At 40.6% G+C, this 27,760-nt stretch overlaps 1 protein-coding gene across 1 annotated transcript in view; it reads left to right on the forward strand.

Moving 5' to 3' along the window:
- Window positions 1-1,368: 1,368 nt before the first annotated feature.
- klf12b (Kruppel like factor 12b) overlaps window positions 1,369-27,760 on the forward strand; it is a 51,280-nt gene continuing 24,888 nt past the window's right edge. Inside the window, exons 1-2 of the mRNA XM_088415423.1 lie at window positions 1,369-1,556; window positions 24,233-24,315. Of these exons, the coding sequence (XP_088271549.1) occupies window positions 24,250-24,315 (66 nt within the window). The 5' untranslated portion in view covers window positions 1,369-1,556; window positions 24,233-24,249. The remainder of the gene's footprint in view (window positions 1,557-24,232; window positions 24,316-27,760) is intronic.

The raw sequence follows: 27,760 nt of genomic DNA on the forward strand, positions 1-27,760 counted from the left end.
AAGAACAAATTGTCTGTTGATAAAAGGCTTGAATCAGTAGCAAATGATGTAGCTTCAACAATATTCTCTGCAACACACCTAACCTTCACCTGTCAATCAAATATTGTTCACACAGTTTGCGATCAAGTATTTCAAGACTTTTTTTTAATGAGTAATGAATGAAATTCAAGTACTTCACAAGAACGTGGTAAAAAATGCTTGGGGATCATGAGTGGAAAAACCTAATCCTAGTTAATATTACTCCACATTTTTTGCAGTGTACGCCCAAGTACTGGGTATGGCTGAGTGATGCCAGGGCACAAGTGCATCCTTGGACAAGTTGTAATCACACCCAAAAATCTGGAGAACTGACAAGGTGAATGAGTTGAAAGGGGAAGTTAAATCACAAATATGGCATCAGTAGTCCAAGCATATTTTCTGAATATTATTGCATTTGTGGAATACGGAATGGTCCGTATTATTGTCAAGGGGTCACCATTTTGCCACTTGCTGACGACTGATAATGACATCACAGTTTTTTAGGATTTAGGTAATGAGCAATCACAGCTCAGCCTGAGTACAGCAAGCGGCCAAAAAAAAAGATTCACAAAAGAATCAAGAGTCTTTTTCTTACGGTTCTGTATCATTATGAATCCTCATATCGTTTTCATACATATATAAAATATATATAATTTATAACAAGGCTTCCGTCTTCAATTCTGGTTGTGTCAATGAATGAAAATAAAGAATAAATCAAATATAAACCAAAACATTTTGAATCAAAAAGGGACTCAGAATCGAATCATAACCCCCAAAATAGGAATTAAATGGAATCATAATTACCACCCCAAATCAAAACGGGTGGATTTTGCTGCCTAATCCACATTCCACAAACGCATTCATAATCAGAAGGCCGTACTTCGACAAAAGGATGAGCCCAGAACATTTTATAGTGAAGAAATGTTCTGACTTGACTTTCCGTTCAACTCTACAGCTGAACAATCCAGCACTAAATCATAGTCGGTCTTTGCATTTGTTCAAAAATGTCATATTTAATATATTAGGAGCTAAACACCTCGCAGGTTATTTTAAAAAGAATCATTTCGTCTTCTTGAAACACACCCATGATGTCCTGCCCGAGGCCGTTCGCTCTGCTGGAAGCCCCCCCCAATAATATTTGGCGGGGCCCCCCTGTGTAATTCGACGCATGCTGTTAAAGCTTAGAGTATATTGTCTTCTTTCTTCGTGTGTGCGCGTGTGTGCGCGCGTTTATGAAGCCTCCACCCACCGGTCCAGCCTACATTTGAGCGGATCATGTGATGCGGGGTTAAGTCATTTGCAAGTACAACACAACTCTGTGCAGCGCTCCCCATTCATTTCCTGAGAGCTGCCTGCCTGCGCGCAGCAGCTGAGAGGCAGAAGGGGAGGGAGCTGAGCGTACACTCACACATTCACACACACATGCACGCACACACACTCACACTCGTCCATACTCACTGATAGCAGAGGAGACGCGGAGAGGGAGAGGAGACCGTGGAAAGGAAAACACTCTCCACGGCTCTGCAGCTTCTGACAAGGTCTGTGTGCACTCTCATTTCTTTTACCATCCTCTCTCAGCCGCCTCGCTTGTTTGTTATTGTTGTTGTGCTTCGTTTGCCTTACGCGTGTGCATGGCTTCAGCTGTCATTGCCCAAGGAGAGATGACAGCTCACCTAATGTGTCAGCGCGACACCCCATGTTTGCAGTGTGAAGTTGAAATTCACCCTTTTCGCGAGGCAACTTTTAAAGACGCGCCAAACTTGTGCGGAAGCACAGTGGAAAAGTTTGCCCCCTCTTAGAAAGAGTTGTGTGCCCAGTGTGTGCGTGTGTTGTTTGCCTACCACAGCCTGCTGTGTGGCAGCTTAGAGACGGCGGCTGTTAGCAACGGGTTAAACATTAGGGCGGCTCGGGTAGCGGGAGGAAGGACACGGGGTGGGGTGGGGTGGGATGGGGTAGGGTGGGTGGGGGGTATGTGCTAGGGTGGGAAGAGTGTTGCAGGCCAGGGTGTCTTGGATGTCATCGGCAGTGTAGGGTAATAGTCATTGGTATTGATGGCGAGCTGTCAGGGTGGCCGGGAGAGAGAGAGACACCACCACCAGGCCAAGGGGTGGGGGGGGGGGCTTGGTTGTTATTTTCAATTACAGTGTGTGTGTGTGTGTGTGTGTGTGTGTGTGTGTGTGTGTGTGTGTGTGTGTGTGGTGGCGGCGGGGGGCAGAGCTGACAGCAAAGGCATTTGTAAACGTAGTGAGGGCAGGCAAGAGGGAGCGAAGGGGGAGGAGGGCGAGAGAAAGGTGGGAGGGTTGCCCCTGCTCCAGGGTTTGATGTGGAAACTGAGCGCTGACCTCTGTGACTTTACCCCGACGTTTGTAGCGAGAGGCCTTCGCCACGACTGTAACTGCGTGACAGCTGTGTGTGTGTGTGTTTGCGCACTAATGCAACGTGTGAGTGTGTGTGGAGATGAGACCCCCTGCAGATCACTTCATGTTCAGCAAGTGTGATTATTAGTGTCCAATTGAACTCTCACTTAAATACATTTCCATATTAGGGGTAGGCGGTGGGGATCAGCTCGTGGAAGTCTCTTATAGCCACTTATTGGCTACAACATTTAGTACACTTGCACGACAAACAAAAGTGATGGAAAACAACATGTAGATGTTAAGTAGTTTAACAGTAACATACATTCCTTTTAACCATTCCCGCCCATTATTTTTACACTGCCCGTTCAAACCATCATTTTTCTTTTTTTTAATTTCGGAAAATTAGATTTTTTTTTTATGCCACCAACATTGGGACCACGGATATGGTGGACCTGGTATTTATTTTCACAAGCGGAAGTACAAGGGTCACCTGTTTACAATCTAGTTCATTCCCTGATGTAGTGACATGAGGCAAATTTGTACGTAAATCAGAATCCACTGTCAACTGCTAGTTCTGTATTCTGTATTCAATAACAGTAAATATTTATATTAAAATCAGTTTGAGACGGTCAATTAAAAAATAGTAGCTACCATAACTTCTTTAGATGTATTTTTAAACCAAATGAATACACCCTTTCATAATATAAAACACACACACGATGTATGTTGTAGTAAACCAAAGAACCCCTGCAGGGGCAAAGTGGAGATGCTGTCTGTGTCTGAGGGCCTTGCACAGTGCTTTGACAATCTTGTGATGTTTAACACCCAAGCCTGGAAGCATTTTTCAGGAAAACAAATTATTTCTTATACCAAAGCTGACATCTAAATCATCTGATTGCATTATTAGGCAATGGTGGATAAATGAGACATGGCTCTGGGAAACATTTTGGGGGATATTTCTTTAAAAAAAAACAAAACTAAAATAAATCCTAAGGGTGGCTTTCATTTTGGAACAATTTTTACCATTGGAGATGGTTTTGTGGAAAACTAAACCTCACCATCTTACACCTTTAATCAGCAGTCCAGATGATGTTCAAAAGTAAAATTTTACAAGTGCAAAAACAAAACTCAAAGAATACAATCTTACCATTATTAGCACAGTCAATCCCAATGACGTATTTATACATCTTTATGGAGTACAGACATTCAATCCCAGGTTCATATTGATAGTGTTTTTATATTTTCATTTTGGGAAATGAGAGTCTCAAAATAACCTGCATTAGCTGAATCAATGCAAAAAAAATAAATCTATTTTCCTCGCAGTTAGTGCACCTCGTTTTTTCAGATTCTCAATTTTTCACAGACTGTACGTGTGATGAAGTTTAGCAATATGTAAAGAACAGAGCGGTCTACCTTTTCTTTGATGTGACAAAACGTGAAGCAACATTGGTATATACCCTCTCACTGGAATTTTCCTGTTTTTTCTGTTTGCTTCTCCTTTGGAAGCTTTCTGGAATATGTGTTACAAAAAGCAAAGAAAGGGCAAAACATATGCACAAGTCTTGTAACGACAAGAGTTGAGGATCGTGATTTTAAAGACTGATGAGATATGGGACTTTAGACGCGTTGTTATAGTACCCACCAAATTTTTATCAAATGCTAATCTGTATGAATGAATGTTTTTTCCACTTTAAAGATTCCGCTCTAGTTTACTGAAAGGTGTTTCACAAATTTTGCCTTTACACCACTTATAAAGACCTCTGACTCCATTCAGAACTAATTATTAAACTTAAAAGGGCAGAAGTCATAATTAGGTTCCTAGATTGGAGTTCATTTTGTAAGCTTGTCCAGGTGCACCTAATGCATGGTCTAATACAGGGGTTCTCAAACTTTTTGGAGTCACGGACCCCTTTATGAAAGCAAATTTTCCAAGGACCAGCATTGCCAATGTTTGCAGAAACAAAATACAAAAAATAATTTAAACCGAACAGCAACAAAGTATATGTGTTACTTTTCAGCCATGCTGAAGTTCACAAAATATAAAGTGCAAATTGCACGCCTCCTTATATTGCTGCCAAATATTTAGTGACTAAATAATCAAGCTCTTTGATGATGATGTGGATTACTTGGATTGTAATTTGACAATTTTCAAAATTATTACAATATTAAAAATATTTTGCGCTGGTTGAATTTATTGTTTTATCGAAGAGTCATGAATACTTTCACAATTTCATATAAAATAAAATTAACACAAGTACATATATTTTTTTTAATAACCCAAATTATTTCACAGGCCCCCGGGGGTCTGCGGACGCCACTTTGAGAATCACTGGTCTAATACATGGGTATTCCAATCTTGTGGCCCGCCATTCATTTTTCAGTGGCCCGCAATAGAAACAATGATGATAAAAATCATAAATTGGTTTATATACTGTGAAGGTTTTCCAAATATCCAAAACTACAAATAATGTAATACAATTTTTAAAACTACCCGTATTTAGTGATAATGACATAATAATATTTCTTCCAAACACTAATGAAAAATAGATCGTTCAGCAAAATTAGATTCATCCACTCTGGGCATCGATGACAGGATGATCCGATGCAACCGCGGCTGGAATTTAAAGCGCGAACCTGACTTCTGGAATAAAGCGATTGTGCGTTCGCTAACGATGCTTTGAATTTTTAGGCGACATCTGCGAAGAGGAGTCAAACTTCAAGCACAATTGTCTAATCTAGCCATAATTCTCCGGCATGCTCTCGTGGTTGTTGCGGACCGTGCCGCCTGCACATGGTAGACCGTGTGATGTGACACTGTTCCAATCCCGATCCCCCCTGTGACTGCCTCGACGTTCGCTCCTATTGTGACTCAACCCCCACCCGTTTCACTGTACACAGGCTTACGATTGCGATCAGCTCAGGTGGCGGTGCTGATGGCATTGGTGGTGGTGGGGGACTCAATTAAAAAGGCAATCACCAATGGATAGACTCTATCTGTCCATCAACACTCGGCCGCCCAGGACATTTAATCAGCCACCGCTAAGAGGCATCTCCTTGTCTGACACACAAATTGGTCGCCTGCTGACAGACAGTCTGTCAGGAAGTTCTGTCCTCTCGTTGGAAATGCCCAGCTTTACCCCTAATCAGCCGGGTTAACTGCTGCTGTATTGACCAACCGCTGGATCGTTGTCCTGCTTGGGGGTCCATGGAGTGTATAGACATTGATTAGCAGAAACACTGCAGCTCTCGGTATGACTTTACGCCAAGGGAGAGTGATGTAGAAGTGGACAGGAGCTTCACATTGGTAATTCTAACGTTTGAGACGCCAGTAAAATTGTCGACTTCATCGAGTGCAACCTTTAAAATTGCAGTACCACTGACCCGCTTTGGAAACCAAACAAAATGTCCATAAAATTGGCAAGAAGCATTTGCAGTTCATGAGGTGTTAATTTTCCTCTCACAAAAACCTTTTGTGGCTCTCCAATCTTGCACACTTCTAGTTCACAAAATCTTACACTGCACTCTTTTTATTCATATTTTACAAATTCTGAAAGGAAGAGCCGTCTTGCCAACACAAAAAGTAAAATTAGGATGCCCTTAAGAGATGTAAGACTTGTATTATCTTACACTGAATGACTTACCTAAGTTAACATTACATGTCATGTAATGTAATGTTTTGTAGCTCGGCTGGAGTATTTCATTGTTAAACAGTTAATATCACAGTAAAGTGACAAAATTTTAACCTTCAAATTACTTATTTTTATATTCATATATTCTCTATGGGACATTTTTTTCAGCGCATTGGCTTGTTCTTGACCAACACTCTACTGTTTCTTAGTAGATGTGGGTAAAAAGTCGAAACAAATCAACCTTAAGTCCATCAATAAGGCCAATTAAGATTTTCCCAGGTGTGGTGCTCAGATATTTCTGAAGACTGGAATTCAACAGAATTGAAGTAGTACGGCGGTGAAACCTAGGCTGACCACATTTTCACTTTTTCAATGTTGACTTGTACAGATTTATACAGTATTTCTTACTGCAACTAATAGAGTCGGATTCAGATTCTCTCTTTAGCATACAATTTTAAACTAGTACAGGCTAATCGTTTCCTGTGTCAAAGGGAAACCATCTGTAACTTTGAAGGTATAAAACCTTCAAAAGCAATTTTAAAACAAAACATCTATTAATGAACTTTCAGTTCTGTTAATCTCATGAGCCAGCTTCCTTGTGCTGTTCCTTCACACTGGCAGTTTTGGTGACAAAATGTTCCCTCCTCCCTCTTTGTGTTTTCTCTTGTGGATTCAACCTTCGACCCCAGTGTCCAGCCCGTGTTTGTTGACCAAAATCGAGTTAAGGGTGCACACGGAGGGATCGCAGCATGTGATTTTTGTGGCCCGAGCATGGAAAGTGTTGTGCAACGGCCCTGCGAAGCTGCGGCCGATAGACTAAACACTGATCTGTCCCTCAACTAAAAAAACAAAACTTGCATTGTAACTAAGGAGGTTACAGCTCGTCGAAGGCGATTCTTTGTTTTGAAGTATTTCATTGAAACATGTTATCACCACGCTGACCTTTAAACACTCATGGAAGTTTCTGATTGCGCCTTAATCGCGGCTCATTTAGCCAAGAACTTTCTGTTGACGTTTCGGAGAAAAAAAAAAAAGAAAAAAGAAAAACTTGTCTCAGTCTGTTGTCACACCCTTACGGGAAGCAACTGGCTGAGGAACGCTTTGCTCCCGTCATCTGATTTAAGGTTGCTTTCACATGTTTCCATGGCGAGGATGGAAAAGCATGCCAATGTAGGGCCTGACTATCTGTGGCCGCGATTCTCAATGTCTGGCCAAATATGGGTTGCTCACAAGACTACAATGATCCCGTGCTTTTAACCATTAATGTGCTGATTTAATTTGAACTCAGAGTAGGGCTGATGTAAAGATGATGTCGGCGTGGTACTCTGAGTCAACTTTTAAGGAAGGGAAATTATGTCAACAACATGTGGAATCCATTTAGGTAGCGTTGGCATTCCACAAGGTCTTTGGCGTCAACACAAACGACTTCCCGCCATGAACCGTAACTCCCCGGGTGAGAGCGGCTTCCATCAGGTATCAGCTTGGCACATCATGCTCTCAAAGGATAAAACAAATAATGAAGCAGTTGATAGTCACTGGATGACTAATTGAGGTAACCACAGAGAGACTTTTATTAAGTGATGTTGAAGAGCTGGAGCCGGTCAAAAAAAGGGGGAAAAAAATGTACATTTCATGCTTTTGATTGCGCAAGTTCTGAATAATTTTAATGAGGGCCCATGGATGGAAAATACCACTTGTCGTTTGTGTATCCAAATCTTGAAATCTGACACATAGGTTCTTCATGACATAAAACCGAAAGGCAGTCTATATGCTGTGAAATTCCCGTTGCCTTTATATTCAGGATTTGGGGGATGATCGATGGGTTAAAAACAAGAAAGGTTCACTGACCCAATCAGAATATGGAACCAATGTATCCAATTCATTTAATCAATTTTTTTGTTCACTCTAGAATTGACCCCGCCCACTATTCTTGGGGGATTAGCATAGTAAAGTTTAGGTAAAATCAAAAGAGAACAGCTTTGGGAAAATAATAACTAATAATGAATTAATAAGTCTAAATTTCGGATAAATATTCAATACATTGATACAACACTTCTCCAAAAAAACAATTAAAAAAAAAAATAATCCCCGTAATGAATGCAATTATTTGTCTTGTCATATTTTGCTGAGCCGATAAATGATGTCTTTTATTGATAAGCAAATTATGACAATACAATTGATTCAATGCAAAATATCTCTAGAGCTGTTCCAGATGATCAGAACAGTGTAAAGTCTAATGGCCAGGCCAGGTAGCCATTTGTGTTTAAATATGTTTTTGGTCATTTTCAGGGGTTGTACCTAATAGAACATCTCCCTCAATGGCCTCAACGAGGTCCACAGATCATATTACACATAAACCCTTATCCTCTTAGCACTGTTATTCGATCAATCAATCAATCACATTTTATTTGTATAGCCCTGAATCACCGAAGTCTCAAAGGGCTTCACCGATGAAAAGAGGTCTTTCGAAAAAAGAAGTCATACAGAGACATCTTCTCGGTCTCGGTACACAACAGCATCCCCTGTCAAAGCTCCCCGTAGGGGAAGGAAAAACTATGTTTAAGGCTGTCAGAAATAAAGGAATATTGCATTTTTGCAATGTGGAAATGTACTTTGACAATGTTGCACAACTATACAGATGCAAAGACCATCTTGAAATTGTTTGTTGCTCTTGTTGTTAATGTTGATTTTATTTATGTGCTTAAAAACACTTGTTGATTTGGAAATTAGTGGGACTTCCTTAAACATAATTGTAGTACGTGGAGCTTGCAAATCTAAAAGAAAGTTGTATGGAGCTCAAAAAGCACAAATCTTGTACTATACGAGAATACTGTAACATGTCACTACAACCAATCAACAGGATAGTTGCTTGATTTTGGAATTTTTTTTTTTTGTAGTTTTATTTCATTAACATCCTGAGGTCAATAACGTATATGAGATCTATAACCTCAGCCAAGAACAGTAACTCCCTCCTAGTGTAGGTAGTCAAGCCCAAAATATGCTCAGAATAGGAAGTTATTGACCTCATAGCAGTGAACAATGGCCAAATGAAGCTTCATGAAACAATGCTTTGCAGCCAAATAGTTTGTAAATGTTTCAAAGCTTCATGGAGCTTCACTTGCTTCACTTGCCTTGTCGCCAAGGTTGGGACACTGCTTCGAACATCTGGCTTTTGAATTGCCCATTAAAACAATTACTTAATTGTTTTATTGTGTTCAGTTAGCGGGTGTTTGGTTGTGTTTGGTAGTTGACCACAATGACTGAGAGTATAATCAGTGGAAATTGAAGCAAACGCTGAGAGTTGGTCTTGATGAGCTTTCTGTAATGTTCTCTCATGATTATACATTCCTTGTGTATTCCTTACATTCCTTAATGTCTTAATTCTTCACTCGAAATTGCCTGATGTACAAAATATCACTCTCAGTGCCAGTGTTGTCTCTAAATCTAACATGTTTTCACGCGAGTTGCTGGAAACGAGTCAGCATATCAATGCCTCGACATGGCTGTGATTGCAACCGTGTAGTAAAACATCTAGGCTGAGCTTTGGAGCGCATGTGAGTGCATATGTGCTGTGATGCGCTCAGTGGGCAAGCCATTGTGGAAATTGTATGTACATACTACATATCCTGGGGTGGCAGGGTGGGGGCGAGGGAAAGGGCATTTGCTAAACACACATTAAGACATATTGTACATTACATGCTAGAGCACCAGCACACACACACACACACACACACACACACACACACACACACACACACACATGCACCACACAGCCTGGGGGGATAAAAGGCTACGGAGAGAAACCCCCATTAGGGCAGGAGTGAAGCAGCATTCCATATAGAGGAAGGGAGGTATGTGGGTGGTGGGTGGGAGGCATGCAGGTTATTGTGAGCATGCTGGTACTCCCAAATGCACCTCCCTGTAAGGGCACAAGATAAGAAATGTTTAATTTTGACTTGAAGCTTAGAAACAACGATAACATACCTTAGCATTCTCTTGTGGGGCTTTTACTGTCATTGCTCCTTTGACGGAGGCAGTCGCATTTTGGAGTATTTTAGAACTACACGTTTTAGCACCAGAAACGTAAATCTAGCTATTCTTTACATTTTAAAATTACTTAAACTTTATTAACAAAAAAAGAACACCTCTTACACAGCCAACACTGACACAACATTAACATATTATATTATATTATATTATATTATATTATATTATATTATATTATATTATATTATATTATATTATATTATATTATAATATAATATAATATAATATAATATATTATATTATAATTATATATGTATAATAATAATAATATAATATGTATAACATATATATTATATTATATTATATTATATTATATTATATTATATTATATTATATTATATTATATTATATTGTATTGTATTGTATTGTATTGTATTGTATTGTATTATAGCCTCAGGGACCCGAGTTCAAATCCACCTTGCCCTGCCCTTCCTGTGTGGAGTTTGCATGTTGTCCCTGAGCCCACGTGGGTTCACTCTGGGCACTCTGCCTTCTTCCCACACTCCAAGAACTTACATGGTAGGTTTTGTATTGGACATAGTGAGTTGTGCTTGGATGTGATTGTGTGTGTGAATGGTTGTTCGTCTTAGTGTGCCCTGTGATTGACTGGCAACCAGTCCAGGGCGTCCCCCACAAACTGCCCGAAGTCAGCTGGGATAGGCACCGGCAAGCCTGCGACACTTGTGAGGACAAGCAGCTCCAATGGATGGTTATTCTATTCTATTCTTTTGTATTCCATATAGCTTGACTAAGAGGTTTGGTCTTGTCCTGGTCCTCCATCACGATACACTCTAGTCTCGATAATCTTAGTTGGTCTCTGCTACATCACAATTCTCTCCTCATTTGAGATACGTGGTCAAACTAGTGATGTGACGGGTCTTCACTGAGAACGATGGGGCTTGAGTATTTGTCATTCCCCAACTGACCAACCCCACCCACCTCGAACTTCTGCAAAGCGCGTCATCTTAGCGTATTGGCGCCATGCAGTTGTAAGTGGGTTTTTTAGCTCTGAAAAAAAAAAAAAAATCCCATGGGGACTGAGTGGAGAAAGATGGAAGAGAGGGGCATAAATGGAGAGGAAGAGCTGTTGAAGACATCTTATAGACTTGAATGGTTACAGACTAGACTGTATATGTATTTTGTTAAAACATTTTAGATGCAGCGTACACACATATGTTAACCAATGTGTGTGAAGTTTTCTGCATGTTTATAGTTATTGTATATGTATATTGCTAGAACATTTTAGATGCAGTGTACACACATATGTTAGCCAATTTTTATGAAGTGTCCTGCATGTTTATAGTTATTTATCTTCGAAAGAGAATAAGAAGTTATTGAAAGTTTATTTTTTAGACTTTTTCATATGCCTAAATGGAGACATGTTTGGCTATCCACAACATGCCCTAAATTTACTTCCTACTTAATATATTTTAGGGAAAGAATATTCTAAATATCCCAACATTTAAACACTTAAAGGATGGCATGGATTGCAATATATCTCTAATCACAGTGTGTGTTTTCAGAGTAAAACATTAGGGTTTCAATAAATAAATAAATAAATAAATAAATAAATAAATAAATAAAAGAGCCAGTCTTTTTTTGAACAGCTCTTGTTTGTGTGGTTTGTGAATGAACAGTTCTATTTAAAAAGCCAGAAGTCCCATCACTAGGTCAAACTATGGCGTTATCTAGTTGTTCAGTGACATAGCTGAAACAGTTAACATGCAGGAGAAAACAATTTTGTTCAAAAAGTCAAAAGGTGAATTTCACAAATGACATTTTCACTTGTCATTTTTCATCAGTGACAGGGATACACTGGTTTTGTCTTCTTGAAATGATAATAAGTTGCTGCAGTGTGTTCACCATATTGATCACCCTGAAGCTATCTGGCCGCTTTCTTTGTGGGTAAAGCACCTCTGCACAGAAAACAATGGTGGGGAATATTTGTCAGTATGTCCGTTAGAGTAGAGTATGACCGTTTGTCTACCTCCTTGTCTGCCTAACTCAAGAACGTTAGTGATTATTGACCCTATGGGTTTGGTCGTCTGAGGGTTTATGCATGGGTGGGAGCTCAATTATTCCAGGGAGTATTTAACTTCTTTTTCATGCTTACATCAAAACTGATTGTCAATTGAAAACAAAAGTGTCTGGAGCGCTGTCACAAATCGCTTTGACTTGTGAGCCTCGAGTAACGCCACCTCACGTTAAAGCTGTCACGGTTGCGGCTTGTTTAGTCGCTGTTCCTCTGCAGCGTTTTTGAGGCGCATGATGCAAGAGGATGTCACACTCTTCTCTGGAGCAGGAGAAATGTGAGTGTGAATTAGCACACACTGTGGGTGGCTGTAGGTGGCAGTTTGTGTGTTGAATGGGCTTCTATTCTTCTGCTTTCATGAGCGAGACGCTTGCGTGGATTTATGAGCGAGTGTGTCTCGAGACCAAAGATAGGTGGGTATAGGCAAAGGTCACAAACAAGGTGTGTCTACTTTGCTTGAGTTCTTTTTTTTGTGCGGCAGCCAGGCGGGAGCAGCAGACACTTATTTGATCAAGTTGAGCAATGTGTAATTTAGGTATGCAATGACGCCGCCTGTTCTTCTTTCTGTTCATGTCTCCAGTACAGGAGTACAGTATAGAATTCAGTTTTATTTTCAGTTCACTGCTGTATATACATACACTCTTCTTTAGTCACATCCATCCATCCATTTTCTAGGGCCCCTTATCCTCACAAGAATCGCGGAATTGCTGGTGTCTATCCCATCTGACTTCAGGCAGTAGGCGGGGAACACCCTGAACTGGTTGTCAGCCAATCGCAGGGCACACAGAGATGACAACCATTCACGCAGGCAATCACTCCTAAGGACAGTTTAGTATGTCCAATACACCTGCCATGTATGATTTTAGGACTGTGGTTGTAAGCCAGAGTGCCTGAAGAGAACCCACGCAGGGAGAACATGCAAACTCCACACAGGAAGGCCGGAGGGAGGTGGCTTTGAACTAGGGATCTGAACTGTGAGGCGGACATGCTGACCACTGCTCCACCGAGGACCCAGTCACATACAGTTCAGCTGATTATTGGTGCTGCACCCCTATACATATTTACTAGTATCTGTAATTGGGTTGCCAAAACGTTTTCCTCTGAAGGTCACATTAAAAAAAAATCCAAGAATGCAAGGTCCACGCTGAAAGTTTATTTCTTAAATTTATCAAGCATACAGAAATCAGTCAATCAATCATTTGCATATTATTGAAATATTCTGGTGTTCTTTTGACAAACTACTTCAAATAACAGCTTTCTCCGAGGCAAAGAGTTTCGGGGTTGACACGATTTAAGAGAGTTCAGAGACCCTGTACCCAAAATTATCACGATCACTGAACAGCAGTGGAATCTCATCATTACATTCAAAACAAAAACAGAAGAAATTTGTTGAAGGATGACTTTTTAAGCAGTTACTTGAGAATCATTCATGTGATACAGTCACAGTTTTAGACCTTGACACAATAGAAAGTGGAGGAAACCACCTCAAAAAAATGATTTATCTTTAGACACCACAGAGTTATTGAGAGAAATGTGACTAGTTTAGAAAAGGTCTACACAATTTAAAATAGATTTATTAGTAGCAAAAGTCATTTTTAGGAAATCCCACAGAATGCTTAAATTTGGATATTGGTCCACAAATGGCCACTGTGCCATGGTTTGGACACCCCTGATCAAAATTTATGTGCCACATGTATAATTGTGCGACCGTACCTTATGTTGTAAATGTATATGTATTTATTTATTTTTACTATTGATTCTTTGATATTATTCTTGTATACCTCTTGTTCCTAATTGGATTTTCTATTCTATTCTATTCCATTCTATTCTATTCTATTCTATTCTATTCTATTCTACTCAAGAAGCGAGTCTGACAAACAGATGGTAGCGCAGACAAAACCAAACACCACTTTAAAGTTTTTTGAGTTTTATTTCTCAGAGCGAGCAGCCTCTCAAGGGAGCGATGTGGTTTTTGTAGAGGTCGGGAACTTTTGCAGAGACAAGAAACCCCAAAGATTTATGAATGATTTCCCCCATTGGCGTATTTAGACATGGCTGATGAAATGAAATGCAGGTGCTTTTTTTATTCCTATGTTCATTTTATTCTTGCGGCCAACTCAGCAAAATGTTCCGACACATGGTTTTCATATGCTCGCGGTTCAAAACAGTTGCAGTTCTTACTATTTTGGTATTTACCTAAATGAGAGGAGCTTGAAATACTACACAATTGCAGTTTTACACCAATGCAAACTACAAAATCAATAATTTTAATGGAATCTTTCTTAAAGCAACAGAGATCACTATTTTGTAATGCACTAATTAGACACAACCTGCTTGGACATTGTTGATTAACTGGCAACGATTTTACTGTTAAACAAACAACAACAAAAAAGAAGCACACAGTGTCAGCTCTACAGCTCTGTTATAAGGCAGCGTGATTCTGTGTGATATAACTGACATGGAAACTGGAGTCTAGAACATTCGAGAAAGTGTTTAAAATTTGTTAGAAATAATAATTGATTCATTTGTAATTTTACATATCGTCAATCAAGGGAATGAAAAACACTGTATGACTGCATTTCTAAATAGAGATGTATTTATTAATTATTATCCTTATAATTTGTTGTAGACGGATAAAAAAAGTGTTTATCGATTGTTTTGTTGTAAGTTACATTAACGAGGCCAGAAAACAACCTTCTGGCCACAATTGTTTACAAAGAAAAGCTAAATTATAATTTCATTGTTTTGCCTCTAATCAAATTGCATGCTTTAGTGTTTGCCAGATGGGAAGGCAAGCACTGATATGCCCCGAGCTGATTATTACCTCTATCGTGTCACCGGGGGGGCCATTGAAGGTTTCCTTTGTCACCTACTAGTAGGGTGCATGCATGAACCGAATTGACTCGTTCTCTCGCTCTCTCATTCTTTAACATCGCTGTCTTATTTGGACATGTTGATATTGTGTTTGTCAGTAAAGGCAGTAAACTTCAGCTGCATCCGGCAACTTCACTTCCCCCGCTACCCTCCCTTACATCTCGAAAGGATTAGTGACACAGGATCCCCCCTGGCAGAAATAGCTATGAACCAAGGCCAATACACCAGAATATGGGAACTTCCAAGGGGTTTGTTGTTTACTTGCATCAACTACAAATGGACCCGGCTTCCTCCCAGGTGTTCAGAAATGAGTGTGCTCACATGATTATATTCGAATTTAATTAAAATAAACAAAAACAAATAAAAAACACTGTAACTAGTTAAAATCCGATCCTTCCATTTCGACCACATTGGCGAATTTATTTACAGACTCTTGAGATAATCACCAATTCATCCATTTTCTTTTCAAATGATGCTGTTTTTAAAGAGGGGTGGAGTCTTAAAACATTGCTGAACTCTGGTTTCAGTACCAGTTTTGTACTTAAGGTTGGGGCATCTCGGTGCTAAATTCCGATGTCTGATTTGCAGCGTAGAAGATCACAAATGAAGGACAAATAGAAAATGTGCTCATCCCTGCTCCCTGCAACCCAGTAGGGACCCGGTCGGTGGCAACATTTGTTCGGCGGAGATGTGCGGAGTTGGCTGCCACACTAAAAAATTCAAGTTCAAAAAATAAACTGATGATTATTGATGACCTTGAGGGGTTTGGTTTTAAATGCAAATGTTTACTGTAAATATGACTGCTTTGCCACATTCAGAATGTATGTACATTCAAATTTGCATTGACGCAACTTTGTTATGAAATAAGAACTAAACATGGACGCTGATCATCCAAAAAGTAGTTCCGCATTAGAGTTATATCTTAACTTTTTTTTTCTCACTTTTTCTAACTGCTCTGTTTAACCTCGCAAATGTGTTCAGGTCCTTTCACTTGTACTGACTTGGTAACGTAGCTCTTCCTGTTTGCTGTGTATCAATGACATCCTCTCTATCTGACCAACTGAAAGCCTGCAAGTCATACCCATGAGTGTGTGAGTATGGCACATTCTTGCTTGGCCATTAGGTAAAATGATCCTGCCATTGTGTTTTGCACTTGAGTCTTGTCAACAAATACAATAGGTCAAACTTGATCTCGCAAGGATTGGGTTAAAATTTCCGACCCGTATTAGGAAAATAGGGTTAGCTAGCTGGGAACTCCTTTAGAGGAGATGAGCCGTAGTGTGGATATAACATTGCTTTTTTTTTGTTGTTCAAAATATTAACAAAATTGATTTTTGTTGTACAAAAGTAAATCAACAGCTCCCCTGCTGGTTACAGCTAAGTAGTTTTCTCCAGTGCTTTCTTGAGCCTTGCTCAAAAATGTCTCTGGAGCATCCAAGACTGCTGGCTATTCTCGGTAGGCAAAACATAGCTTTATGAAATAGAAATTCTGAAACCATCCAATGAGCGCCAGAACAAATTATTATTTTTTCAATAATATAAGTTATTTTGCCAACCTTGTAATGAAAGCCAGACAGTTAAATGGCTTAAGCATCTGGGGGTTATACATTCAATGTAAGTCAACTTTTCAAAGGATATTTTGCCACTTAGCATTATAATTCGCATACTTTGTGAACTATTTCAAATAAAAGCTAGCAATTCAAATTGAAACTGTAGTTTTTTTCTGACAAGGGACTGATTTCTGAAAGTCTTAAAAATTGTAGTGAATAAAGTGATGATAAAAACACAATGTACCGGATTAAGCTTTGACATTTCAAGCATGATACTTAAGAAGTCATTCAAAACAAGTAAAGAAGAAGAATCAAACAAACAAACAAAAAAAATAACGTTTGAGGATCAGGTTGTGATGAGTAGACTGTTCAAATGTACCGATTTGAACTTTGATATAAGCGACTCAGTCCATCTGGCATACACTATGGGTTCAAGGTTAACGTATGTTCCTTTTCTGTTGAATCAGCCTCTATAACGGAAGCCAATACAGTACAAACCCTGAGACATGAGAAGCCGACGTCATCCAGTCAGACTGTGCGTTAGTGCCTTCAACATTAGCCTTCATTGTGAATAAATCATTAAATCAGGCAGCTTTCTAAATGTTGCTGAACAGAACGAGTGTAGGAGTGAGCTGCTAGGCCCGCTATGACTGTGTCACATCAGGAGGGGCTCCACGGGAAACAATTTCGGCTCTTTTTAGTTTTTTGCACCAATCCCCCCCTCAAAAAAGAGGGTGGTTTCATGTCTTATTCTCCTCTCTCTCTCTCTCTCTCTCTCTCTCTTTCTGCCGGGGTGGAGGACTGAGTGGGAGGCAGTGGGAAGAGGGGTGGGGGGGGTCTGTTGGCATTCTTGCACTGTGTGCTTTGCGCTCGACCGGGCCTTGGCTGTAGTCCATATCCCCTCTCTACCCTCTCTCGCTTCTCTGACTCTCACCCCCCCCCCCCCTTCCTCCTTACACCCCCCTTGAGCTCCTCAACCATCTCACCAGCCCCAGCTTGCCTCTTCCCATTCGCTATCAACTCCCTTTATGTATCCCTGATAATTCATTGCCCGCTTCCTTGCCTCATCACTCCTCTTGACCTCCCTTGCATTCGGGGCCAATGGCAGCAGGTCCAGCCTCTGCGACACAGATGTAGCTGGCCGCCCCCGGGCACTCGACATGGAAACAAAAGCACTGATGGAGGCTGGGTGGCACAATCTGTTTTGGGCTGGTAAGCGCATGCAAGGGTAGGGCAGGCAAGGCGGCAATTTATTACATCTGCTTCAGTAAGTTGATTCAAGCTTAACTTTCACCTGAAGAAATAGTGCGGTGCAAGCCAGGATATAAGCCGGGTGGGTCCTTTCACCTGCTTGTGTTGCGATAGCATGGGGCTGTGTGCAACCCGCATATAGTACATATGTTTGGTGTTTTCTGCTATTCGAAGCGATCAGCGGAAGCTCACAGCAAATCTGTTGTTCATTTTATCCAAAGTGTTCTTTGTAAACTAGTATCACAGATGCTAAAGCTAACACTATCTAGACATTTTTTTAAGGCCTGTTGGTTTTAAGGCCAATTTGGTCATGGTTTCACAGTTTTACCTGCATTTGAACTCGAGTTTGTGCAATCAGGAGTTTGAAGCTTATCAACAATGAGCAAGTTAAAACAAAAATAAACATAACCAGTCTCCAAGTCGATCAGAAGAAAGACCTATCTTCCCTTGGATTGGCTGGCAACAAGTGGAGTCTATACGATCAGCTGAGAGACGCTCCAGCTCACCTATAACCTAAATGACGACAAACTACGGAACTTGAATGATGATTTAAAAAAAAAAAAAAAGCCCTGTTTTGTGTCTCGACAACAGTAGCGATGGTTTTGCTCCTTCTGTAGAAAAAAAAGAAAACAGAAAACTGGGGACAGAGTCAACCAACCACTTTCAGAGGTAGTAGAGAAAGTTCCTTTCACGCTGTCCATCATAAGTGGAATTTGTTCACTTTTTTTCTGGGTCACTGTTGTCTATAAACGGCAGCGACATAGAATTAGGGCAATGAGATTGACTGCCATTTACTGGCAACTGAGTTTGTTGAAGAGCTGTTTTGACACTCATTTCTCCTGCATAGTTGTGTTGAAAATTTTTTTGAAGACGTCATCTAAAGACATGATTCCCGGATGCTGCCTCGCTTTGTGAAAGCACACACCATTGCTGCAGTGTCCTGCTTTTGTGGAGAATCGTGCCAGGTTGGTTCTGGTAACATTGCATGATAACTGAGGTTACTCTGCCCGTTCATAATATGTTGGGAGGTCTTGGGGAATGCCTCTTCATCATTGTATCGGTCCTTAGTAATCATTCATTCATTAAGAAATTGTTTATCTAAATTTTTCCATTTTTACAAAATATCCAAACATCTACACCTCCCACAAGATCAACTCTGGTTTCTGTAGCCAGTATTTAGTGTTTTGCATTGTGTGTTAGCATTACATTGGTGGACGTTCATTAAGGAAAAGGGAAATGGTTTGATTAAATATACAATAACTAAAACCTTTTTTTGTGTGTTTAGTTTCAAACTTAACTGATAGTGGCAATTAATTGTAATGAAGACTGTACGCTTGATGTGAAAGTTAGCTCACGAGTCAAAAATTGCACAAGTGATGGCTCTTGTTTTGGAAAATCCGAAGTTGGTTGACTTGTTAGTAGACACCACTGTATATGTACAGTATCCTGTCCCAACCTTGACCCCAAATCAATCAACAAACATCGGGATGAATTAGGACCGGAAATGCATACCAAACATTAGTCATCTCTGATTCCACAAATGTGGATGAATCAACGCACATTTTGACGGATTTGCCATATGATGTGTGGCTGTGCTGGTGTGACCCAGTAGAACATTCTGTTTAGCTTTTGAAGGCCGTTTCGCTAAGCAACATGATAGCTGACCACCTTGTCTATTTATGAACTGATGCCAGAAAAAAGTTGCCAGAGGTCATGCCAAAAAACACACTGATTTGTTTTAAGCGTTCATTTTTCAAAGGTTTTAGCCAGTTTCAGTGAACCTTAACAGATTTTGTTATGATGCCACCGAATTTAAACCACACATTCTGGTAAGCTAGAAGTAAGATGGGCAAAGTGAAAAAAACATGTTTTGTCATTGCTTGTAAGCCAAGCATGGCTCTTGAATTTGATTGTACTTCCACAATGCCAGAGTTTGACTAAAACCCTAATTGATAAGGGTCCTGCTATCAAAAGAATCATACTGTACTTTTGATGATTCTCAAGTCGAGGACTTGATCTGTTACCCATGTTAAAGCAAATGCCACTGACATTGTCTAAAATTGTCTTCCTGGATTAGTCATGTATATAATATGTTGTTTTCGTATGAATTTTGGTCACTTCAACTTCAGCTAGCTTTTTCTTGAGGAATTTTGCTTCTTGGAAGGAGAAATGACATGCCTCAACACTCCACTGACTCCCCCACACACCTGGGATGGCCATTTTATTTGAGAGTGCAGCAAATGGAAAGGTGATCTTAATCTAACCTGCATCTCCGCCCCCACAGTCCACCGCCCATTCGCTATCTCGCTCACACAGAGCCCACTGGTGTTGCACAGACGACAGTTCACGGTCGCCTGCAGAGCACTGATGCTGACTATTAGATGCATTGTTTGACTACTTTGAGCAAAGAATCCGCTTTGTCGGGCCTGCGGTGGAGCAATCGGTCAAAGTATTTCGACCTGACCCTCCTCCATTAGCTCGTTACGCGGCGTGAGGCCTCCCTCGCCGCTGTTTGCTCTTTGGTCATTGCAGTCACAAGCAGCGGCATGCACTAGCCATTGATTTCCCATGAATAGCTCTCTGCAGGCCAGTTCATTATGAAGGTGTTCACACACCGCTGGATTAGCGGGACCGCGGATGGAAAGTGTGTCTCTTTTTCGAGGTGCTCAAGCTTATGCTGCATTTTCAATTAGTGGCTTACCAAAACATTTAAGGACATATAAGTAAAAAGGTCATATTTTTGAATGCGCACATTATTAGAGAAAACAAGCCATTTACTTTTCTTGCTTCACACTCCCTTTCCTTGTTCTCTTCAACACATGGCTCGAGGCTGGACTCTTGCTGCTGCTCCACCCGCTCAAACAGTTACCATGGTAACGCTATCTGGGCCTACCAAGACCTGAAGCCGAAGGACATGCTGGACAACAATACAATAGCAGCACAGCCAGGGTACCTGAGGGACTTAGACCTGAGAGGGAGGTACATGTGTGTGTGTGGGTGGGTGTGTGGGGAGGGGGTTGGAGGTGGAGGCTGCAGAAGATTGGGAAGGGGTAAATCCTCCCTCCCCTCTAACACTCCACCTCCATCACACACAAACACCACCAGGATTAGCTTTGCACTGGCAAAGTAGTGGACGATAGGTGGCATTTAATCGGCTCTTTGTTTCTGGTTAAATTAGTGGTTTCGGTAGCCTGCAGAAAGGCGGCTTAATCTCCCCATGTTCACCCAGCATTTTGATTTGATATATTCTTTGGTCTTATACATGTTTGTACTCTTTTGTTGGGGTGCTTCCTGGGGAAGGCTTTGCTTATACAGTACAGCTATTAGATGCTGTCTGTTAATTGGTCAGCTGGCACAAGCCAGTCTAAAAGTGGAATTTTAAGAATGGAATGGAAGCGAAACACATTAAATGAGTAATTAAACAAAAGTGACCTGATCTTTCTGGTACCTGTCTAGATATTTTGGGGTAAAGATTAGAGCTACCAAAATTAATCCACTCATTGACAAGTAATTTCTGATTTCAGTCTCTCTGCAGGAATTATTCTCTGATATCTGTAGTCTGCCATGAAAATAGACAGCTGATCTTTTGTGTTTAATCATTAGGACATATGCTCTTACTTTGGAAAACCAGTTTCAAAATGTTTGGTGAGTACAATGTCAATCCCTCTCGTAACGCATTGCTTAATTGTTATTTCATTTTTTTCCCACTAAATAATAAATAAACAATAATTGGTTAAATTATTATTCTATAATGGGTTGATGCAAAATAAAATTACTATCCAATATGGTTTCGTGCTATACAAGTAACAATAATTCTCGACAATCTACAATAACATGATTATTCGATGAGATAATCCATTCTAAAAATGTTCAGTAGTGACAGCAACCTAGATCACAGGAGTTATTTCTAGGTCCTTGAATCATTTCACACTCTACATGTCAAAACTGTATCACTATGTAAATTGTGGCTAGATAAAACACACCTAGACAATATGTTTGCTTTGGGACATTAATAATTGAGTTTCGCCAACTTTGTGATTTACTTGGAACACCTGCTAACTAACATCGGGTCCATCTTTTTCATTTCAATGTAATGCTATTTATTTATTCAGTGAATGAAGCAATCTTGTTAAAACTCACGTAATAGACCATATGCCAAACCCTGGCACTTTACTGAGACAAGCTGAACCAACCTCTAGTTTTATTTTGAAATATAAATGAAATGCATGAAAATGAACTTTTATTCTTTTTCACTACATTAAAAAATATGTTTTACTGAGAGAAGAGCCAGTGTCAGACTACACAGAGCATCCAATTGAATGAACCAGAAAATACCATTTGGTAGAAACATGGCTTTACATTAGATAATGGCCCCATTCAATCAATAAGGTCAGGAAAGAAACTCAGGAGGGCTGTACACCATTTATCTGGAACTGCGGTTTATTTCCTCACCTCATAAGTTGTTGCAATGGCGCTCAAGACGGAATGACGGACATAATGGAATAATAGCCCTGTGGAGGCTGCTTGTATTCTACGCTTCTGCTATAATAATAAGAGGGCTTGCTACCTAAGGTCATCTCCGGCTGAGGGGAATGTGGAATATACATTGCTGTTATTGGCTCCATTGCCTTTACAGCGGCAGCATTTGCAGGCTACCGGATAGGGCTGAGGGCTCCTAGCGGGGACGGGAAGACGATTGGTTGCATGTGTGTGTGTTTGCTGTGAATTTTCAGCTTTTTTTTCTTTGCCCGAATGACACGAGGAACCGTGACCTGGCGGTGGTGTCGCAACAACTGTTGAGTAACTACTTATACAAGCCAGTTATTGTCTGTCAGTGGAGGACGAACTCGGCCTGCAACAGCCCACCAGGCAGCCGAATGTCTTTATTAAAACAGCATAATGACTCAGCTTATCCAAATTCATGTCAGCTTTTAGATCACTATCAGAATTCAAAGTATATCATTGGACCTTTCTACATGCATTCATTTGCCACGCAAAAGTTCTTTTTTTAATTCTGCAGTTATTAACTTTTACAGTTTTGTCACTTTAGAGCAACTAGAAATATATATTTTTTTATATTTAAAAACTGTAGTCTAGTTCAGTCCTTACATAATTATATGTTAACGTATTATTTTTGTAGTTATTTTATTATTTTCATGGTAATACAGTATTCCCGTTTACTGTATAGAAGTTAGGTTAAAATGTATATTTTTTTGGCATTTTATTATTTTATAGCAATACAGAGGTCCCTTGCCACTTTGTAATTCACTTTTTGTGGCTTGATTGCTTCGTGTTTTTTTTTTTTTTTTTCAAAATACTGTTACAGCAGCGTCCGTTGTACTTCAATAACGCTCCCATGCTCAGTCTTAATGTGGAGTCTGATGCAGTCTAACAGCCTGTGCAACACACAATGTAATGCAGAGCGCCAGCACAAATGAAGGCATTTTTGCTTAAAAACTAAGTTACTGTCATGGCATTATATAAAGGTGTTTTGGCAATGACTCTTCACGACTCTCAGGCTGTGAGTTTGTGGCTGTGAGTGAAAAAATTGCGCGCACACATAGGTGGGGTGAAGGGGGGCATATGCACACACATGATAATACAAAATTATGCTGGTCCTCTAAAGAAAGTTGCAGTAAATTGGGGGGAATGGGCCGATTGGGGTAACTCGGTGGTGTGGAGAGAGTTGGTGATCCACTGTGCTGGGTTTAGCGAAGCAGCCCCAGAACATGACCGAGCCTGCTGTTTATTTCAGCGGTTACACAGTGTTCTTTTCTTTCTGAACTGGGCGTAGGCAAAACTAATGGTACGCTTTTGTTAAAAAGTGAAAAAGCCACAATCATGACTGAAATAACTTGAGACTGATGAGACCGGAATTTGCTGAAATGCATTTTGACAAGCCACAATGCATGTGGGATATTCTTCTTGTGATGTGTGTGTGTTTTTCTAATCAACATTGACAAAAATCATGTCTACAGTGTTCATCATTTTTTTCTTCATTTGTGAAATGTGTTAACATTTTGAGCACCAACTGCCAAGTCTTATTAGTCGTGATATTAGCCGTCCTTTTTCTGAGGTCTGCCAAATGCCTGTGGTTGAACCCCAAACAGCCCATGGGCCAACATTTGCCAAGGTCTGCCCCAATGCTAAAGCTAACACCGAATGTCGTCTGATCAACCGTAACTCAAACCCAAACGCTATCCTCCTAATCTTAGGCCGGGGCAAAATATTTGAAAACGTTGAGGAAACCATCCAGTTTTCAACACCACTGATTATGATCACAGTGAAAATACGACACAATCTCCTCAGCAGTGACACTAGTGAACTACTCAGTTTTAGAGGGTTGAGTTATTTAAATTCTGGTTTGGATTGTACCCTTTTAGGGTCAGAAATCAACTCAAATGTGTTTGTGACAGAAAGATGTGTTTACTTCTTTACTCAACATGCTCACGCCTCCACTTTGTCCCTTCACAGGCCGGCGAAGAGCCAGGATGTTAATGCTTGACGGAATGCCTGCAGTCCGAGTCAAAGCCGAGCCCCTGGAATCGGAACAAGGGGTAAGCGAGCAGTTGTTTTCCAGACACCCCCCCCTTTCCTCTCCTTCTGTCCTCCTCCTGGCAATGGGCAGATAATCACTCCCAGGCTTGAGCGAGCGAGCGAGCGAGACGACGAGCGTGGGGGCTATGAGGAGTGGTCGGAGAGCATGGTAGCGAGGAGAAAGAGAAGGAGAGCCACAGCTGGGATAGGAATGCATTAGGAAGGAGGAGGTAGTTTTGGGGGGGATTGTTAGAGAGTCCATACTAGTTTGGGTTGGGGGTATGGCGGGTCAGCAGGGAGGCCGGGTCACATGAGAAACTCTGAATCTACTATCTCTCCGCATCTTTACGTTCCCCAATAGATCCTCCCCTTGTCTATCTATCTTTACAAATACATGAATAATCTTCCTCTTGAGTACATAAACAAACACAACTCTGGTCTTTTTCTGAAGATCAGACCCCCCCTCCTCCCCACACACACACACCTTTACACACTCCCTTTACACCTTCCATCTGCAGGTATGAATCACAGACACAGAAGTTAAACATCGTGATTCAAGCTTTTCCCATCAGGCACCGTTGTCTTGAAGAGAGAGTTCACTCTTAGTTGGGTCAGGGTTATAATGATGGTACCTCACGCAGGTTTTGCATGGCCTTTGTAGAGTATCAGGGCTCACTGGTCCAGCATACCTATAAATAAAGTAGTCTTGTTATGGAGAAGCTGTTGCTAGGTTACAGAGGCTTTGTGTTGCTGCCACAGCTGTGTGTGTGCATGTGTGTGTGTGTGTGTGTGTGTGTGTGTGTGTGTGCAGGTCACTACATTTCTGTAATAAGCATGCATTAGTGTTCAATTTCTTTTGATTTAAACTCATCTAAGTGACTTATTACTCTTGCAAACCTCCACAAAAATCACTTCAAATGTTCTTTTTACAAGCTCTATATTGGAAAAAAATATGCAGTAAAGTCAAAGGTTTGGAGACACCATCCAATTCTTTTTTTTCTTTACTTAATAATTTCCTCCATCATAGATTAATACTTGTGATCACCATTATAAAAAATATAACATCTAAAAAATATTATCCATTCATCCATCCACTTGGGCGTGTTGGAGCCGATCCCAGCTGTCCTCGGGCAGTAGGATGCAGTACACCCTGAACTCGTTGCCAGTCAATCGTAGAGCACAATAATACAAATAAATGTTTACTCTCACAAACACACCTACGCACAATTTAGAGCATCCAATTTACCTACCATGCATGTTTTTGGAATATGGGCGGGAACTGGAGTGACCGGAGAATTCTGCTGCAGGCTCGGGAAGCACATGCAGACTCCAAACAGGAAGACTAAAGCTAAATAAAATACAATAAAATAATACATTAATACATACTAAATACAATAATAGAGTCTTCAAATTAGGACACTTTTGGCCAGTCAAAAGCTTTGTACATCTTTCATTTGTCTCAGTCAACTTTATTATGTGGACCTGACCTGATTTATATTACGTTTTTCTTTTGTTAATATTAAAAAAAGGATACGGTTTTGGGTATACTTCTACAATTTTTATACATAGCGCGGAAAGTGGGGTGTGTGTGTGTGTGGGGGGGGGGGGGGGGGGGGGGGCAGTTTTTATCTTTCCTGGGGGAGCTAATAAAAAATTGAGAAGCATTGCTTTAAAGAGAATTAAAGCCTTTCTGTTGCCACTTGCTTGAGTAAACAAAAATGGTCAAACTTAGTTTTTTATATTTTTTTTAAAGAAGTGAATGCGATCCTGTTTCCAGACACTATGAAAGGTGGTCAAGACAGGTTTTTTTTATGTTGTTGTTCTTTGTTTTAGTGTTTTATTCCAATATTCCACCTTTGTAGGTGGTATCAGGCCACTGCGTGTAAATGAAATGTCAGAATGGTGGGAAATTGGGTGTCATTTCTCAATTGACACTCATGGCAAATAGGGAATGTTGCTTTCTAAGTGTTTTGTACTTCATACCAGTTGCTGGCAATGACATCTTTATGCCTATCTGCTCCCAAGCTGCTGTGTTGCTGTATAAAAGCACATGGCTTTGACAATCCAGTGCTCCCCCCATTTTTTTTTTTTTTTTTTTTTTTTACTAGATGCTGTGTTACGGCTCTGTTGTGGTGTTTTTGCTGGATCTCTGTTTAAAAAAGGCCATTGCCATTACTGTTCTGCCTTTTTTCCAACATAGCACTTACATGGAATGAGGTCAATAAGGTCGATGCAAGTGAGCGGCGTGTGTTCATAAAGTGATACTGTCATTCCAGGACAGACGTTCGAAGTTTAACACCAGATAGCCATTTGGCTTGTTTGACAGATGCCTTACTGCATTCATGTCAAAGTTCAGTCCTCGAGGGATGATATCCCGCACGTTTTTGATGCTTCCCTCTCAAACACACCTGGCTCAAATGTTTAGAATAATTTTCAAGCTCCTGTAGAGCTTGCCGATGAGGTTATCATTTGAATCAGGTGTTCCGGGGAAAGGAAGCTGGAAAACACGAAGGAGTACGGCCCTCAATGACCAGAGCTTGAGAATTGTGCCTTACTACAAACTGGCAATACAGTGTAAACACAAACAGTTGTGATAATATCCTGGCTTTGCTCGGTTCTGTGTTAAACCCGAAGGCAGAGCTTCCAATGTGACTATCTGCTATATCTTTATATAAAGAGGCTATTTTTCCAGTTATATTAAGATCATGCCATTTGAAGTGAAACTTGACAAACCGATGCATGATGCCAGTTACGCATCACTTGAGGTCATGTTGTTGAATTGAAGCAGAGGTCGTTCGTGAGTGCATATTGAATGGGAAGAACACCAGATCCTTGTAACAAGATGGGTTATCTTGGGTCTTGTGAAACTGTTTGGTCCCATAATATAGGTACTACGTGCTGATAAGAAATCTCCACATCTGAGCACTTAAGTGTGGCAGCAGGTGGTTCCTCTCCGGGTCTTTCTGGGTGTTCTGCTCACTGCCGCGCCTCAAGGCTTTTTAGCTCCTCTGAAGTCACCCTCCATCCGTGCAGTGATGTCAATCTGGATGCGACCTCAAGCAGCTTTGAAGTGCGGCAAGATCCAATCTCCCACCCCCAAATGACTGCGCCACCCCGTCGCAGGGCAGACAGGCCGCGACAAAAATGTGGTCTTCATTTCGGTGGCAGGGAGCCAGAGTTGGAAATTTGCCCTGCCTCATTAGACCCTTCCCCTACTAGGGGTTGGAAAATATGCCCTGCTAACTAGTATCCCCTATTAAAGACAATGGCATCAGAACTGAGGCGGATACGAGGCCCAAGTGCATCTTTGTGTGTGCGTGTGTGTATGTGAGGGCGGGTAAGGGTTAACCAAGAAGGTTATCCTTGCAGATAAATTACTCCATTGTATTTAAGATGGAATGAGATTTTTTCCTTTTTTTTTTTTTTTTACAAACTTGACTTTTTAGTATTTGGCAATAGATTGCA

The sequence above is a fragment of the Hippichthys cyanospilos genome, chromosome 5 (assembly GCF_059441005.1).
Source record: "Hippichthys cyanospilos isolate Australia breed blue-spotted pipefish chromosome 5, RoL_Hcya_1.0, whole genome shotgun sequence".
Taxonomy (NCBI): domain Eukaryota; kingdom Metazoa; phylum Chordata; class Actinopteri; order Syngnathiformes; family Syngnathidae; genus Hippichthys; species Hippichthys cyanospilos.